Source organism: Mirounga angustirostris, unplaced genomic scaffold, assembly GCF_029215605.1.
Source record: "Mirounga angustirostris isolate CCGP_5_RB_7025 unplaced genomic scaffold, mMirAng1.0.hap1 SCAF_2, whole genome shotgun sequence".
NCBI lineage: Eukaryota > Metazoa > Chordata > Mammalia > Carnivora > Phocidae > Mirounga > Mirounga angustirostris.
In genome coordinates this window covers 153105803-153120390 of record NW_026991710.1, presented here as the reverse complement: position 1 = coordinate 153120390, position 14588 = coordinate 153105803, and the positions used below count along the sequence as shown (strand labels likewise).

At 45.0% G+C, this 14588-nt stretch overlaps 1 protein-coding gene across 2 annotated transcripts in view; it reads right to left on the bottom strand.

The window, feature by feature from the left end:
* Window positions 1-14588, bottom strand: part of ZNF395 (zinc finger protein 395) — a 48378-nt gene that overhangs the window by 14849 nt on the left and 18941 nt on the right. For both annotated transcript variants that reach the window (XM_064585338.1, XM_064585337.1), the window contains exon 2: window positions 896-1142. In XM_064585338.1, coding sequence (XP_064441408.1) covers window positions 896-1129 — 234 coding nt within the window. In that variant the 5' untranslated portion in view covers window positions 1130-1142. The remainder of the gene's footprint in view (window positions 1-895; window positions 1143-14588) is intronic.

Below are 14588 nucleotides of genomic sequence, written 5' to 3'. Positions count from 1 at the left end.
AGCAAGAGAGGAAGAAAGGAACAAAGGAACTACAAAAGAGTCAGAAAACAATTAACAAAATAGGAAGTACTTACCTATCAATAATTACTTAAAATGTAAATGGATTAAATTCTCTAACCAAATGAATTTGGAATCTATATCCACCCTCCTGATGACTTGCTCTGTCTTGCTCTTGAAGTCCTATATATCTGCTGCCTATATATATCCCCAACTATGACCTTGAATAGATCAACCCTGCATTTTTCCCTTCAGAGAATTCTAAGTCTACCTGGGGACAAGACGGTAGGGGAGGAGAAGTAAGCTGCCCACTCTCAAGGGGTGCCTAGCAGTTGGCAGGTCACCTTATATCATGGGAAGAAAGGCCTGGACAACACAAGCCTCAGCAGGAGACAGAAGGTAGAGTCTCTATGGGCCCTTGAGAAGGCAATGCACTTGGACCTAGTGATTATATCAGGGACAGGGGATGACTGGGCCCTGCCACAAGGGGAGGGAACACTAGAAAAGAAAATCCAAATGTCATTCTGATTAAACACCTTTGCCTCTTGAAAATGTCTAAAGGCAATTCAAAGATGCAATATTATCTGTCTCTTACAAGCCTAAGATTCTTGTTTGGTCAAGTTGGAAACGGAGGCAGATTGAGAAACTGAGCCCTTGTCACGCTTTGAACTGAGGCTTTGAGTAGGCCTAAGTCTGAAATAACAGATGCCAGACAGCACTGTCACGGAGGAACCCTGGGTCTGCTAATGATGGCTCATACTCTAGGGAAGCCTGCTTCCCAAGGGCCCCACAGCTGCAAGTAAAAGGTCTGTGCACAAACTGGTGCCCAGTGAGTTTCTGGCCTGCCAGCCCCAAGCCTGGAAAGATCAGACACCTGTCCACTCGGGGATCAACCTACCTTCTGCCCAGGCTGAAAGGCCACTTGCTGGAGGCCTGAGGTGCCAGGAGCCTTGAGGATTTCCTTGGGCTGCTCCTGGCAGGACGTGTCCTTGGAGGCGAGGAAGTGCTGGGGAGCCGCCCCTTCCAGCAGCTCAGTCTGAGGCTCTGAGGGTGGGGCGGCCCCGGGGGGCCCCAGCACGCGGGCTCCCAGGAGGGACCGCTTCCCAAGGCGCCGGGACAGCACGCTGGCCATGCTGCTGCCTTTCCTGGTGAGGCAAAGGGGACAGAGAGTCCTTTATCCATTATCTGGAGGAATCAGGAAGCTTTTACTACAAGGCCCTGCGTGCAGCAGGAGTCTGTAAGTACCCATTAAAGTAGATGAAACCATTTTAAATTAACTTCTACAATTCCTTTTCTTCTTACACAAGCAACAGCCATTCCTAGTAGGACATTTACAAAATACTGGTGAGCACAAAGAAAAATCAATCACTCAAGATGCTGCCTCCCAGAGATACCCAATCTTCCTACAGAACATTCCATGCTTTCTTCAATATGTATGTATTTACATACTTCTATTTATACAAAAATGGGATCATGGTTAGGTAAACTGAATTTTTTTTCTTTTCTTTTTTTTTTTGTAGTTTTTAATTTTATTATGTTATGTTAGTCACCATACAATACATCATTAGTTTTTGATGTAGTGATCCACGATCCATTGTTTTCGTATAACACCCAGTGCTCCATGTAGTACGTGCCCTCAATACCCATCACCGGGCTAACCAATCCCCCCTCCCCCCTCCCCTCTAAAACCCTGTTTGTTTCTCAGGTCCATAGTCTCTCATGGTTCATCTCTCCCTCCAATTCCCCCCGCCCATTTTTCCCTTCCTTCTCCTAATGTCCTCCATGTTATTCCTTATGTTCCACAAATAAGTGAAACCATATGATAATTGACTTTCTCTGCTTGACTTATTTCACTTAGCATAATCTCCTCCAGTCCCATCCATGTTGATGTAAAAGTTGGATATTCATCTTTTCTGATGGCTGAGTAATATTCCATTGTATATATGGACCACATCTTCTTTATCCATTCATCTGTTGAAGGGCATCTCGGCTCTTTCCACAGTTTGGCTATTGCGGACATTGCTGCTATGAACATTGGGGTGCATATGGCCCTTCTTTTCACTACATCTGTGTCTTTGGGGTAAATACCCAGTAATGCAATTGCTGGGTCATAGGGTAGCTCTATTTTTAAATTTTTGAGGAACCTCCACACTGTTTTCCAAAGTGGCTATACCAACTTGCATTCCACCAACAGTGTAAGAGGGTTCCCCTTTCTCCACAACCTCTCCAACATTTGTTGTTTCTTTCCCTGTCCATTTTTGCCATTCTAACTGGTGTAAGGTGGTATCTCAGTGTGGTTTTGATTTGGATTTCCCTGATGGCTAATGATGATGAACATTTTTTCATGTGTCTGTTAGCCATTTGTATGTCTTCTTCAGAGAAATGTCTGTTCATCTCTTCTGCCCACTTTTTGACTTATTTGTTTTTTGGGTGTTGAGTTTGAGAAGTTCTTTATAGATCTTGGATACAAGCCCTTTATCTGTAGTGTCATTTGCAAATATCTTCTCCCATTCTGTGGGTTGCCTCTTTGTTTTGTTGACTGTTTCCTTTGCTGTGCAGAAGCTTTTTATCTTGACGAAGTCCCAAAAGTTCATTTTTGCTTTTGTTTCACTAGCTTTTGGAGATGTATCTTGAAAGAAGTTGCTGTGGCCGTATGCTACCCAGAGCAATCTATACCTTCAATGCCATCCCGATCAAAATTCCAAAGACATTTTTCAAAGTGCTGGAACAAACAATCCTAAAATTTGTATGGAATCAGAAAAGACCCCGAATCGCCAAGGAAATGTTGAAAAAGAAAAACAAAGCTGGGGGCATCACGTTGCCTGATTTCAAGCTATATTACAAAGCAGTGATCACCAAGACAGCATGGTACTGGCACAAAAACAGACATATAGACCAATGGAACAGAACAGAGAACCCAGATATGGACCCTCAACTCTATGGTCAAATAATCTTTGACAAAGCAGGAAAAAACATGCAATGGAAAAAAGACAGTCTCTTCAATAAATGGTGCTGGGAAAATTGGACAGCCACATGCAGAAGAATGAAACTCGACCATTCTCTAACACCACTCACAAAGATAAACTCAAAGTGGATGAAAGACCTCAATGTGAGACAGGTAAACTGAATTCTCAATAGCATGTGTAGGTTTTACTCTATCACTAAACGTTATTCAGTAAAAACAATAAAAACTTTTAGAAACCACACAGTATTTTCTTAGGCAGATGCCATCATTGCTAACTTAACAAATCCTTTATTATTGTACTTGAGGGCTAGATCCCTCGTGGTGCTGTTTAAGCTGCTCTGCCGGCAGGGAGCATCCTCTGAGCTCAACCTCTGCACACACATACCAAGGATGCTTCCTTAGGTCAGGTTCCTATATATGACATCGCTAAGTCAGAGCATGAGGACATTTGTCAGAGACTTGCAGATTCTGCAGCTTAGTTGGCTTCAAAGTTGCAAAGAATAACAGAAATGAGATGCCAACTCTCCTCTCCTCATTTTACACTTAAAGAAACTAACACTGAGAGCTTAAGTGACTTGTTCGCAGCAGGCAAAGTGGTCGATGCCAGAACCTGAAGGAGATCTGGTTTCCCAACTCCAAATCCAGGTCTCCTGCACACTCTCTCCAACAGCACCTGGTGTCACACTACTAATGCACTAAGGGGTGATGGAACCGTAGGACCACACCCCTGACACGGACCGAGAAAGACTATTCCAGGCCTTGGCGGGTTCATCCCAGGATAAACAGAAGCTGTTGTGAAAATGGCACGTGTCACTTCAGGATACTCCGAGGCATCCCTGTACCGTTTATCACACTGCAGAAAGCAGGGAACTGGGTAGCACTTGCCTTCCGCACTTTAGAGAGGGAAAAGCTAGGAAGGAGATTGAAACTGATGTTTCACTAGTCAAAATCCTCCTGTGTGAGAGGAAGGGTTCTACACACCCTGGCCCTCAGTGAGCCCCAGGGCTGGGGGAGGACCCTCAGGAGTTCTTTGGGCCACTCCTTGACCTTGATGCACCTACACCATTCCAGAAAACAAGAACTCTATCTTCCAGATCCCTCAGTAATCAGCATCAGTCAACAAGCTGAGTCCGGAAATCCTTCCCCTGACCTGCAGCCTCCCTGCTAAAGTGAGATGCAGGGAAAACAGAGCTGTCCTCAGGCCACATGGGCAGTACCCACTCAGAGCCTGTGGGTCCTCAGCTACAAATCACAACACTAATACTCCCCTCACCAATATCTTGGAGGAGCACATGAGAATGTTCCTGTAGAAGCTTTTCACGACCTGCGAAGTGTGACAGAAATACAAAGTAGCATTATTATGATGAAGTCCGCTCTTGTTCCAGATTCAGGGAAATGAACATTTTGGACACAGACTTCTACATAATTCTGTAATAGACTTAATTTTCATATTCTTAAAAAGATGATGAATGGTCCCATTTTTTTCCCATTGGGTAACAAGTCCTAACCCCCAGGTCATCTGGACAGCTCACCTCTGAATACCTCTCATATATACATAGACATTACATTCATACCTAGTGCTTATGAGCACTTCCTATGTGCTGGACCCTATTCTAGGTGCTGTACTGGCATTCTCTTTTCTGCAGGTACCATTTTCATCATCCTTGTTCTGCTCTCAAAAAAACCCCGAAGGCTCACAGAGATTGAGATATGACCAAGGTCAAAGTGGGTTAAGGCCAAGTCAGAGACCCCAGAACCTGCTGACTTCAGAGTCTGTTTCTTAGGAGTACACCATGCTCCCCCTCCTGCTTCCAAATATACTTTGGGTAGGACCCATGACCTAGAGCCTCTACCTCTCTATTCCTCATCTCCTTTGACTCCACTGACCTCCATCTCCACCACCTATGTCATGAACTGGCTTCAGAAGGTACTGTCCAATTCCAAAGGGGCAAGCTTTGTGCTCACAATCCCCAACCACATCCTCCTTCTTGGCTCCCCCAGCCTACCAGCTGCCCTTCTCACCAACTCCCAAGAACTGACTTCCATTAGTCACCTAACAAATGGCAGACCTTTGCAGTCCCTTCATCACCACAAACATGAATCCTTTGCTCCTGCACAGGGTTCTAGGGGCAGGTGCCTACCAGGGGGCCTAGCTGCTCTCAGGCCTCCGTCTCCTGGCAGAAGAGGAAGAATCAGACCCAGCACTTTGCAAACTCAGGGTGCCCTCCTTCTCTACAGCACTGATTCTTCAGCCATCCTGTGGTTCATTTCCTTTGGGGCCCCTAGTACATTCCTAATCTCCACTGTGCCAGGTCCTCTGTTCCCTCCTACTCATTTATTTAGTTAGTATCTAGTTGAGGAATTGAAATGTACAAAGCACATTCCCCAGTGCTGTGATAAGTATAAAATACAAGGATATTCATGGACCTCTACACCAATGCTATTTCTCCACCTGGAATGTCCCACCAGGCTACCTCCACCCCTGTCTATTAAGCTTGGCATTTCAAGAGACTGTTCCAGTCACATTTCTCCTCCCTCCCACCTCTTTTCCCCTGGCCACCCTCACACCAGAAGAAAACCATCACCATAGCTATGAATTGACTTGTTTTGAACAGTTCCACAAACCTTCTCTGCTTTTTAACCCCTCTCCCCAAGTGCATCGGGGCTTTGTTTGGGTCTCATGCTATCTCCACATCTCTCAATCCTGGCCTCTTTTCAACCATTCCAGCAAATTATGCTAAGCAAACATCTCTACAGTAACAAAATACAAACAGGGAAAATAAACTTAAAAGATAGTAATAAAGTTGCAAATATTGGGGGGCTCAGTAGGTTGAACGCCCGACCCTTGATTTTGGCTTAGGTCGTGATCTCAGGGATGCAGCCCCGCGTCAGGCTTCACACTCAGCACAGAGTCTGCTTCAGATTCTCTCTCTCCCTTTGCCCCTCCCCCAACTCATGCTCTAAGTAAATAAATAAGTAAAATCTTTAGAGTTGCAAATATTGAGAAAAAGTGTTTGGCTCGTTTACAAATATTTTTTACTCCAAGCTTCAGATAGCATGGTATCAGAATCAGATGGAATCAGATAGCACAGTATCCTCACCATGATTTCCCTAGAAAGGAAAGAACAGATAAGAAAAGGTCAGAGTCACAGCATCCTATTGAGTTCCTGTTCAGCTATCTGGTGACTTTACATTCAGTAACACTATTGGGAAGCTTTAACACAAAAAAGGAAGAAAAATGTAAGGAGTAAATTCTTTACCACTAAAAAAAAAAAAAAGTATATCCAAGCTAACTCAGTTTCAGAAACTCAGTTGCCTACCTTCATCCTTGGAGGCTCCAGCCAGAAACAAGAACCTGGGACTTTCAGGTTGATTTCAGCGGGCTCCTAAGAGCTAGAGGCGAAGCTGCAATGCCACTCGAAGACATCAGATGGCAGCACTCAACCAGAGAAGAAGAAAAGGAGAAAACCACCCCTTCTCTTGACCAAAAAAACACAGTGGCCACCCCCACTTTCCACAGCAGGAAGTTTGAGGTTTCTACCACTGAAAATGAAGAAAGGATAATACTTCCAAAATTCCTGGGCTTCCAGTCTTCAGATGGGGCCTGAAATATTTGTCTAACAGACTCTGACAATGTTTTTGTAAGCCTCTTTCTTTTTATTTTTTCTTAAGATTTTATTTACTTATTTGACAGAGAGCACAAGCACAAGCAGTGGGAGCGGGAGAGGGAGAAGCAGGCTCCCCACTGAGCAGGGAGCCCGATGCGGGACTTGATCCCAGGACCCTGGGACCACGACCTGAGCCGAAGGCAGACACTTAACCCACTGAGCCACCCAGGCACCCTCTTTTTAAATTTAAAGAATACTTTTCCCTTGGTCTGTGAATCCCACGCCCTCCAAAGCCTGCTGGATCTGTGCAAAGTTGGTGAACCTGTCCACTCCCAGTTCGTCCTCACGTGCATTTGCTTTCATTCTCTGGCCTTTCTCCTTTAACTGGCCCAATTCCACTGAAATGCATTTTATTATTTGATTTATTTATAGGATGCCCACATCTTAATTTTTAAAAGCAGAAGAGAAAAAAGGAAGGGAAACTGCCTTTATTAAGTACTGAGTAGGCACTAGCTTTCATAGATTGTACTTAATTAAATCCTCAGAAATGACTTGAGAGCAACAAGTCTTCTATTTCTGAGGAGGAAACTGAGCCCCAGGGAGGTTAGCTTGGGGAGGCTACACAAATAGGAACCAGCGCTCCGGGTGGGGGATTTCTAGTGTGTGGGAACTCTCAAAATATAACAATTAAGCTGCTTTTTATCTACATGGTATTTTTTTTTCCTACGTCAATGAACCTCGATAGAAAAAACTAGCTCCCAGTCCTATAAGTCTCTTTTCCATTTCTTTGTGCACTTTCTTTACTTGAAAATCTCTTCTCCACTTAGCCTCTGACCTACAAAATAAAGGTCAATGCCTTAGCACGACCCTGTTAAACAGTCCAAGCCACTGTTAATCATTTAGTGGTTCAGGAAGACCTTTACACATATATTGCCCTCTCAGAGGGCACAAAGAGGTAACTGACAATCCCAAAAGTTAAGGAAAATTTTAGCTATGTTTATACTGGGGATTGCTAGCATGGACGTGAAGAACACAAATCTAGACTGAATATAGACTGGGCAGCATCACCAGGGGTGAGTTGATGCCTCTTTTGTGTTCATTGGTATACTCATTATTTTATGGACATGGCTTAATGCACAACATAATCAACAGAGTCCTTCAGGGATTCAGAAATGAACCTAGCACCCACAGAGGTCTGTCATGCAGGTGGGTGAAGGGACCAGGGTAACTCTGAACCCAGAGTAACTTGCCAGGATCGCCTGTTAATTTACATCTCCGGTGGAGGGTCCCACCCTCCCTATTACTGATAGAAGCCTCCTTCAAACCCCTCTTTCCTCATCTCTACTTCTATTCATTCCCTATCTGGTTTCTTTCTTGGGAGCTATCAGTGGTCCACATAAATAGCCATGCTTTAATTTGCTACAGGGTTCCAGTGCAGCCAAGAGAAATCAAGAAACCTCTATTTCAGGGTAACAGTAACAGTGTTTCAACATGTAGCGCAATCCCACTTTATGAACTCACTTATGGAATTCCTTGATGGAAGCACAAACTATGCTTAAAAAGCCTTCCCAGCTGATGGACAGTTTTAAGGGGATCCTGAGCCTTCTTCCTGCGCTTCTCACCCCTGCTGTTGTCACTAATAGGTGGGGTGGCTGCCCTTGTACTTTGGTCAATGTCCAAAAGGGGTTAACCTCAGCAAACATCTTCTGATGTACTAATAGCCCTTCATGAGGACATCTGCCATCAGTTAAATAACTGGAACAGACAGAATAGGAAAACAACCCCTTTCTGTGGTTCTGAGTTGCAAATTGCTATGTGACATGTGACTATTGCTGGACAACCACCTGTCTCAGCACATGTGCATGTGTGAGCGTGCACGTGCGTGCACGTGCTCATGCACAATGGCTGCTCTCTCCTCCCACCCAAGGACACTGCAGCAAGCCAGGACATCACCTAGCAGCACTTTCAGGAGGCAGGTCATAAGTTAACTTGATTCAACACACACCTAATGAGGTTTCTTGCGGGGTGTTGTTGTTGTTGAAGGAGAGTGAAGTTTGGAATAAGACTCCCATTTGTTAAATCTTGGGTGCTTGCTGCCTCTCTAATGAACAATTTATGGATCATGGGGAGGGACACCAATCCTCTGCCAGGAGTTTCGGGTCCCCTACTGAACCTCAGCTTTCCATTTTATGATCTCCACTGGGTAACTACTACACAGAACAACAGTTTGAGTTTTTAGTTCTTTGGCTAATATTTTGCATATACTTTTTTTTTAAGATTTTTTTTTTTTTTAGAGAGAGAGAGTACAAGCAGGGGGAGCGGCAGGCAAAGGGAGAGGGAGAAGCAGGCTCCCCACTGAGCAGGGAGCCCGATGTGGGGCTTGATCCCAGGAGCCCGGGACCATGACCTGAGCTGAAGGCAGACGCTTAACTGTCTGAGCCACCCAGGCACCCCTTGCATATCCTTCTTAATCTCTTATCAGAAAGCTAATTTTTTTTTCTTTTAAACCTATAAAGTTTTTTTATTTTTTTATTTTTATTTTTTAATCAGAGAGAGAGAGAGAGCCCAAGCAGAGGGAGTGGCAGGCAGAGGGAGAAGCAGGTTCCCTGCTGAGCAAGGAGCCCGATGTGGGACTCCGCCCAGGACCTCAGGATCATGACCTGAGCCGAAGGCAGCCGCCCAACTGGCTGAGCCATCCAGGCATCCCATAAATCTATAAAGTTTTAACTTGAAAATTTTTTTCAGTGTGATCGTCTAAGCTCATCCAAAGGTCAAAATATTGTAGCGAACCACATCTCTTATTTTACAACAGAACTCATCAGGGTATAGGATTCCCAAACAATTCATTTTTCAGCAATGCTTAGCCAGGGATGATCTCTGTTGAGAGATGCCATGTGCATTTACAGCATATTTATGATTATGTGCAAATATGTCTCTGGTTCTCTTAGTGTGCAGGTCACCATTTCAACCCTGGCAGAAGCAAGTTGCCATACCCATATGTTATCACCATCCAAATGCTGCCTGGCGGTTCTCAAGCTTTGTTATTTTTTCTTTTTTCTGGAATGCCTGCTTCAGAAAAAGTAAAAAAAGTACTCACTTCACTGGGCATACATTGACCTTTCTTCCCAGAAGCCTCTGCCCAGCCTGGCTTTTGATAGAAACCCCTGAAGAGTGGCCAAGGGCCTAAGCTAAAACATCAAGTTATTTATCAGGCCCTATTACACCATTTCAAAATGTATGGTGTGCATTTTAGATTTTCGCAATACAAGCTTAAGATATACAGCACTGAGCATGTTGGTGATTGACTCAATACCAACATTTCTTAATCAGCTGTTCGAAAAATGACTATTTGGATTCTCAGGGCCTTCTAATTATCATCTTTTTCTGCAGGTTTGTAAAGCTAGATTACACTGCATCTGTGTATAATGGTTTAGGCCACCAGTAAAATTAGAATTACTATCAAGATCGACAGGGACCTTAAGGATTGCCCATCTGCCATCCAGGGCTGGAACCCTCTCCTCAGCGCCCCCTATCAGTGAGCACCCAGCCTTCCCACTACTGGGAGTAATAGATGTTAACAGAATAATGGAAGGAAAAAATAAAGGTCCCAAATAGCAGTGCTATTTTCATATTCCAGGAGACAGGCCATAGAAATAGGTCATCTGATCTGGTTATACTGCGTTTTCTCCAGCAAATACTCAATGACCCTGATCAGCAAACACGTTTGTTGGTCTGACTGCACAACCACCACTCAGTCAAGTAAAAGAGACCACTCTGTTTGCACTGCCGGCAGGGAAGGAAGGCTGCTTTCACAGTTCTACCCAGGAACAAGTGCACTTCCCCTTCCTTCACACCTAGCTCCCCGTTTGCTTTCAAAGCCACCGCGGTGCGCTTTGTACATTGCTCTATCCTGCATACACTGCTCTGCAGTAAGCAAGACAATTCTTAGGCCAGTGCTTGGCACATGGGTCCAACTCGTGCCAGGAGGACTGCATCTCCCTCAGACTATAAGCCCTTTGAGGACACAGACCAAATCTTGCTTCTCCCATCAGAGTGAGGATTTTTTTTTTTTTTTAGATTTAGGATTTTAAATGGATGATATCCCTATGGGGAGGAGAGCCCCAGATTCCAAAAATAATGTATTCTAAGAAATAATACCTGCTGCTTGCCCTAAAATGAAGATAGGTTAACAAAAGCAAAGGTAGAGTTTTAGTGTTCAAACTCAGTTCTGAGACTGTAGTGTTTTCGTGAAAACAGGCAGGGAATTCTATATAAGGAAGCAGGCAGAGGTAAAAATATGGTTACAAATGTGCTGTGTGAGGTAGTTTGTGCAGCATGTTTTTGTACATGCACGGGGGGAAGGGAGAGCGTGCATACACATGTGTACATGTGTGCGTACACTGTGGTTAAACCTGATCTGAACTGTGCTCAAACTATGTGAGCGTTCCAGGAGGAGGTGGGGAAATGAGTGACTGCTGACTCGGCATTTTACCCAGAGCCCAGTGGAGGGAGGAAACCAGGAACTGAGTATCTCCCGGAGAACGAGCCCAGAGAACTAACAGTTCTCTCCAGCAGTTTTTTAAAGGAAGCACACAAGAGACCTGCTCATTAACTCACACCACCAAGGGCTGTTTGAACGGCACTTGGGTTTACACTCACTTTAATACACACATTTGGGGACTTCCTTTTCCTCCTGACCTCATGGCAACTCAAGAAAATATGGAGGGACAATATAATCCCCATTTTCCAGCTAAGAAAACTGAGGTTTCTCAAGGTCATTTTTTTGCCCAAGCTAACAAGCTGTGGCGTTTGCAGTTTTCCTGGATCCTCTCTGAAGCAGTTCTGTTTTTTCCACAAGTGGAGACCCAGCAGCAAGACGGGGGCTCAGGATGGAGGGCTCTGGAGTTTACAGCCCCCATACCTTCCCATGGCCTTGTCTGATCCTCCGAGGACTGTGAGGAAGAAAGTGTGAGTTTCACTGGGAAGAAGGGATCTATTAGAAGCACTTATGGTAATGGAAAGCACAAAGCTGGCAACAAAACAACCACCTCCAAAAATATAAAACATGGAGGTGAGAATTTAAAAAGCCTAACAATCCATCAGCATAAGGTCTTGAGTAGCACACATGCCAGAAAGGGAAGTCTGTGCAGTAATGATGCCCAAGGTGCCAATCCTGAAACAAACAAAAAAAAGGCTTTCTGATGTTCTCCCTTAGGATGGCAGAGAAATACTCTCTCTCTATATATATATATATTTTTTTTTTTCATTTAAGTGGTTAAAGTAGAAACTATTTGGAATTCAACAGTCATTTGAATGAATAATTACATTCCCTAAAGTCCTACAGAATGGGAAAAAAAAAAAAATTTGCAAACCATATATCAAATAAGGGGTTAATATCTAAAACATATAAAGAACTCATACAACTCAGGGGCCTGGGTGGCTCAGTCGGTTAAGCGCCTGTCTTCGGCTCAGGTCATGATCCCAGGGTCCTGGGATCGAGCTCCACCCAAGTCAGGCTCCCGGCTCAGCAGGGCACCTGCTTCTCCCTCTCCCTCTGCCCCTCCCCACTGCTTGTGCTCTCTCTCTCTTTTTGTCAGAAAAAGAAAAAAAAAAAAGAACTCATACAACTCAAGAGCAAGCAAACAAAAATATCTTCAAATTACCCAATTAAAAATGAGCAAAGGATCCAAATAGACATTTCTCCAAAGAAGATATCTGGAAGGCCAACGGGTACATGAAAAGACACTCAATGTTGCTCATCATCAAGGAAATGCAAAGTAAAACCATAATGAGATATCACCTCACTCCTGTCAGAAGAGCCAGCCTCAAAACAACAAGAGGTAACAAGTGCTGGCCAGGATGGGGAGAAAAGGGAGTCCTCGTGCACTGTTGGTGGGAATGCAAACTGGTGTAGCCGCTGTGGAAGACCGTGTGGGGGATCCTCACAAATTACAAACAGAACTACCCTATGATCCAGGAATTCCACTGCTAGGAATGTATCCAAAGGTCAAGAAAACATTAATTCAAACAGGTATCTGCACCCTCATGTTCACAGCAGCAATAATTTATAATAGCTAAGACATGGAAACAGCCTAAGTGTCCATCAACTGATGAATAAAGAGGTATGTGTATACCATGGAATATTATTCAGCCGTGAAAAACAAGGAAATCCCCCCACTTACAACAACACGGATAGACCCTGCAGGCATTCTGCTAAGTGAAGTCAGTCAGAGAAAGATAAATACTGCATGATCTCACCTACATGTGGAATCTAAAAAAACAAAAACAAAAGCAAAACAAACAAACAAGCAAACAAAAACTCATAGAAAAAAGAGATCAGACCTGTGGTTACCAGAGGCAGGGGGATGGCAGGGCGGGGAATCAGAGGAAGGTGGCCAAAAGACACGAAGTTCCAGCGGTAATATATGTAAGTACGCGGGATGTGATGTCCAACATGATGACTAGAGCGACCACTGCTGTGTGGTCTATAACAAAGGTGTTAAGAGAGTAAATCCTGTGAGGTCTCACCACAGGAACCCCTTTGTCCCTTTCTTCTTTCTTTTTATTGAATTGATATGAGAAGACAGATGTTAGCTGAATCTGTTGTGATTATCATTTCACAAAATATGTAAATCAACCCATCACGCTGTATGCTTTAAACTTATGCAGTGATGTATGTCAACTGTTTCTCAATAAAACGGGAAAAAATAGTAATCACATTTCTTGACAATGCTAAATAGACAGACAGTGGGGCTTGTAAGGAGGGTGAGAGCCACCTGCTGACTTGCCTGGCTGGAATCAGCAGGTTTTTAATAAAAGGGCAGCAGACCCTTCCTGTGGTGGGTAATCTGAGCACACAGGGCTTCGGGTGCCCAAGAAAGGTGCCACCTGGTCTTGGGGGTGGGCCAGCAGTGTGAGACCCCAAATTAAAGATGAGAAACCATGCACATACAGACAAGATTGGTCAACTTGGAGACACCTAACCAAGAAAGATAAACAGGTGAGCAAAGGGACCAGGGTGTTTTCTGTTTCCAGATGGGGGGCAGCCCCTCACCCTGTCGCTCTATCATCTCCTCCTGGGAGACTCTGCTCTGAGAGGGGAGCAGTCCTCCAATACCAACGGGAATGCTTCCAATCCCCCAGGAATGCCATGGCTGAGAGGGGGAAAGGCTGGATGATGCACAGGGGGCTGACCCTGGCTCAAAACGGACAGCCAGCCCATGCAGAAGAAGCTAAGCCATGGCACACTCAGTGCAGAGGAGGGCACTTCTCCAGGGAAAGAAGAGACAGTAGATAGGGATGTGAGTCGGTCCCCTCCAGCTGTGTGACTTGCGACACTCAGCCACCATACTGGAGCCTCAATTTCCTGCCTCACCTGTGAAAAATGAGACACACACCCAGCATCTGGAAGGCACTCGACAGATGTGTTCCCTTGCCCTATTCCCTTACTCCAGATGGGTGCTAGATCGCTACGTAACACAATACGCCACTCTGAATGCTCAGTGGCCACTGTCACCCTGGCATCTGGTAATCCCACTTAGCAAAGGATATTCAACCAGAACCAGTAATACAACTACTGACTCCGAAGGAAATCAACAAGTAAACCACGGGTGAGCCACTAATTAATGGAAATCACAACAAAACTGATTTTAGCAGGATGAGGGGAACTGAGAAGTCCAACAGTGAATCCATTTGGAGGCCTGTTGGCTACAGTGAACCAACCCCAGGGATCAGTGCTTAGAGTTCAACACCCAGCCAGACAGCTCTGCCCCTGCAGTTCAAAGTGAGGCCCCGGGCCACTGCCCGTCGCCCACATGACCTGGGCCCTGCTGGCACACAGGCCCAAATCCTGCTCCGCTGCCCCAAGCCAAAATCTCTCTTGGTGCCCTGCCCAGGGTGGTTCACGGCCTGCTGCCAAAGCTCCCTGAAGCGGAACCTGACCAGCCTCTCTGAGCACCCTCGGTGGCAGCCTCCCAAATCTGTACCCCACCCACAGACACTTCGGTCTCGGATTCCAG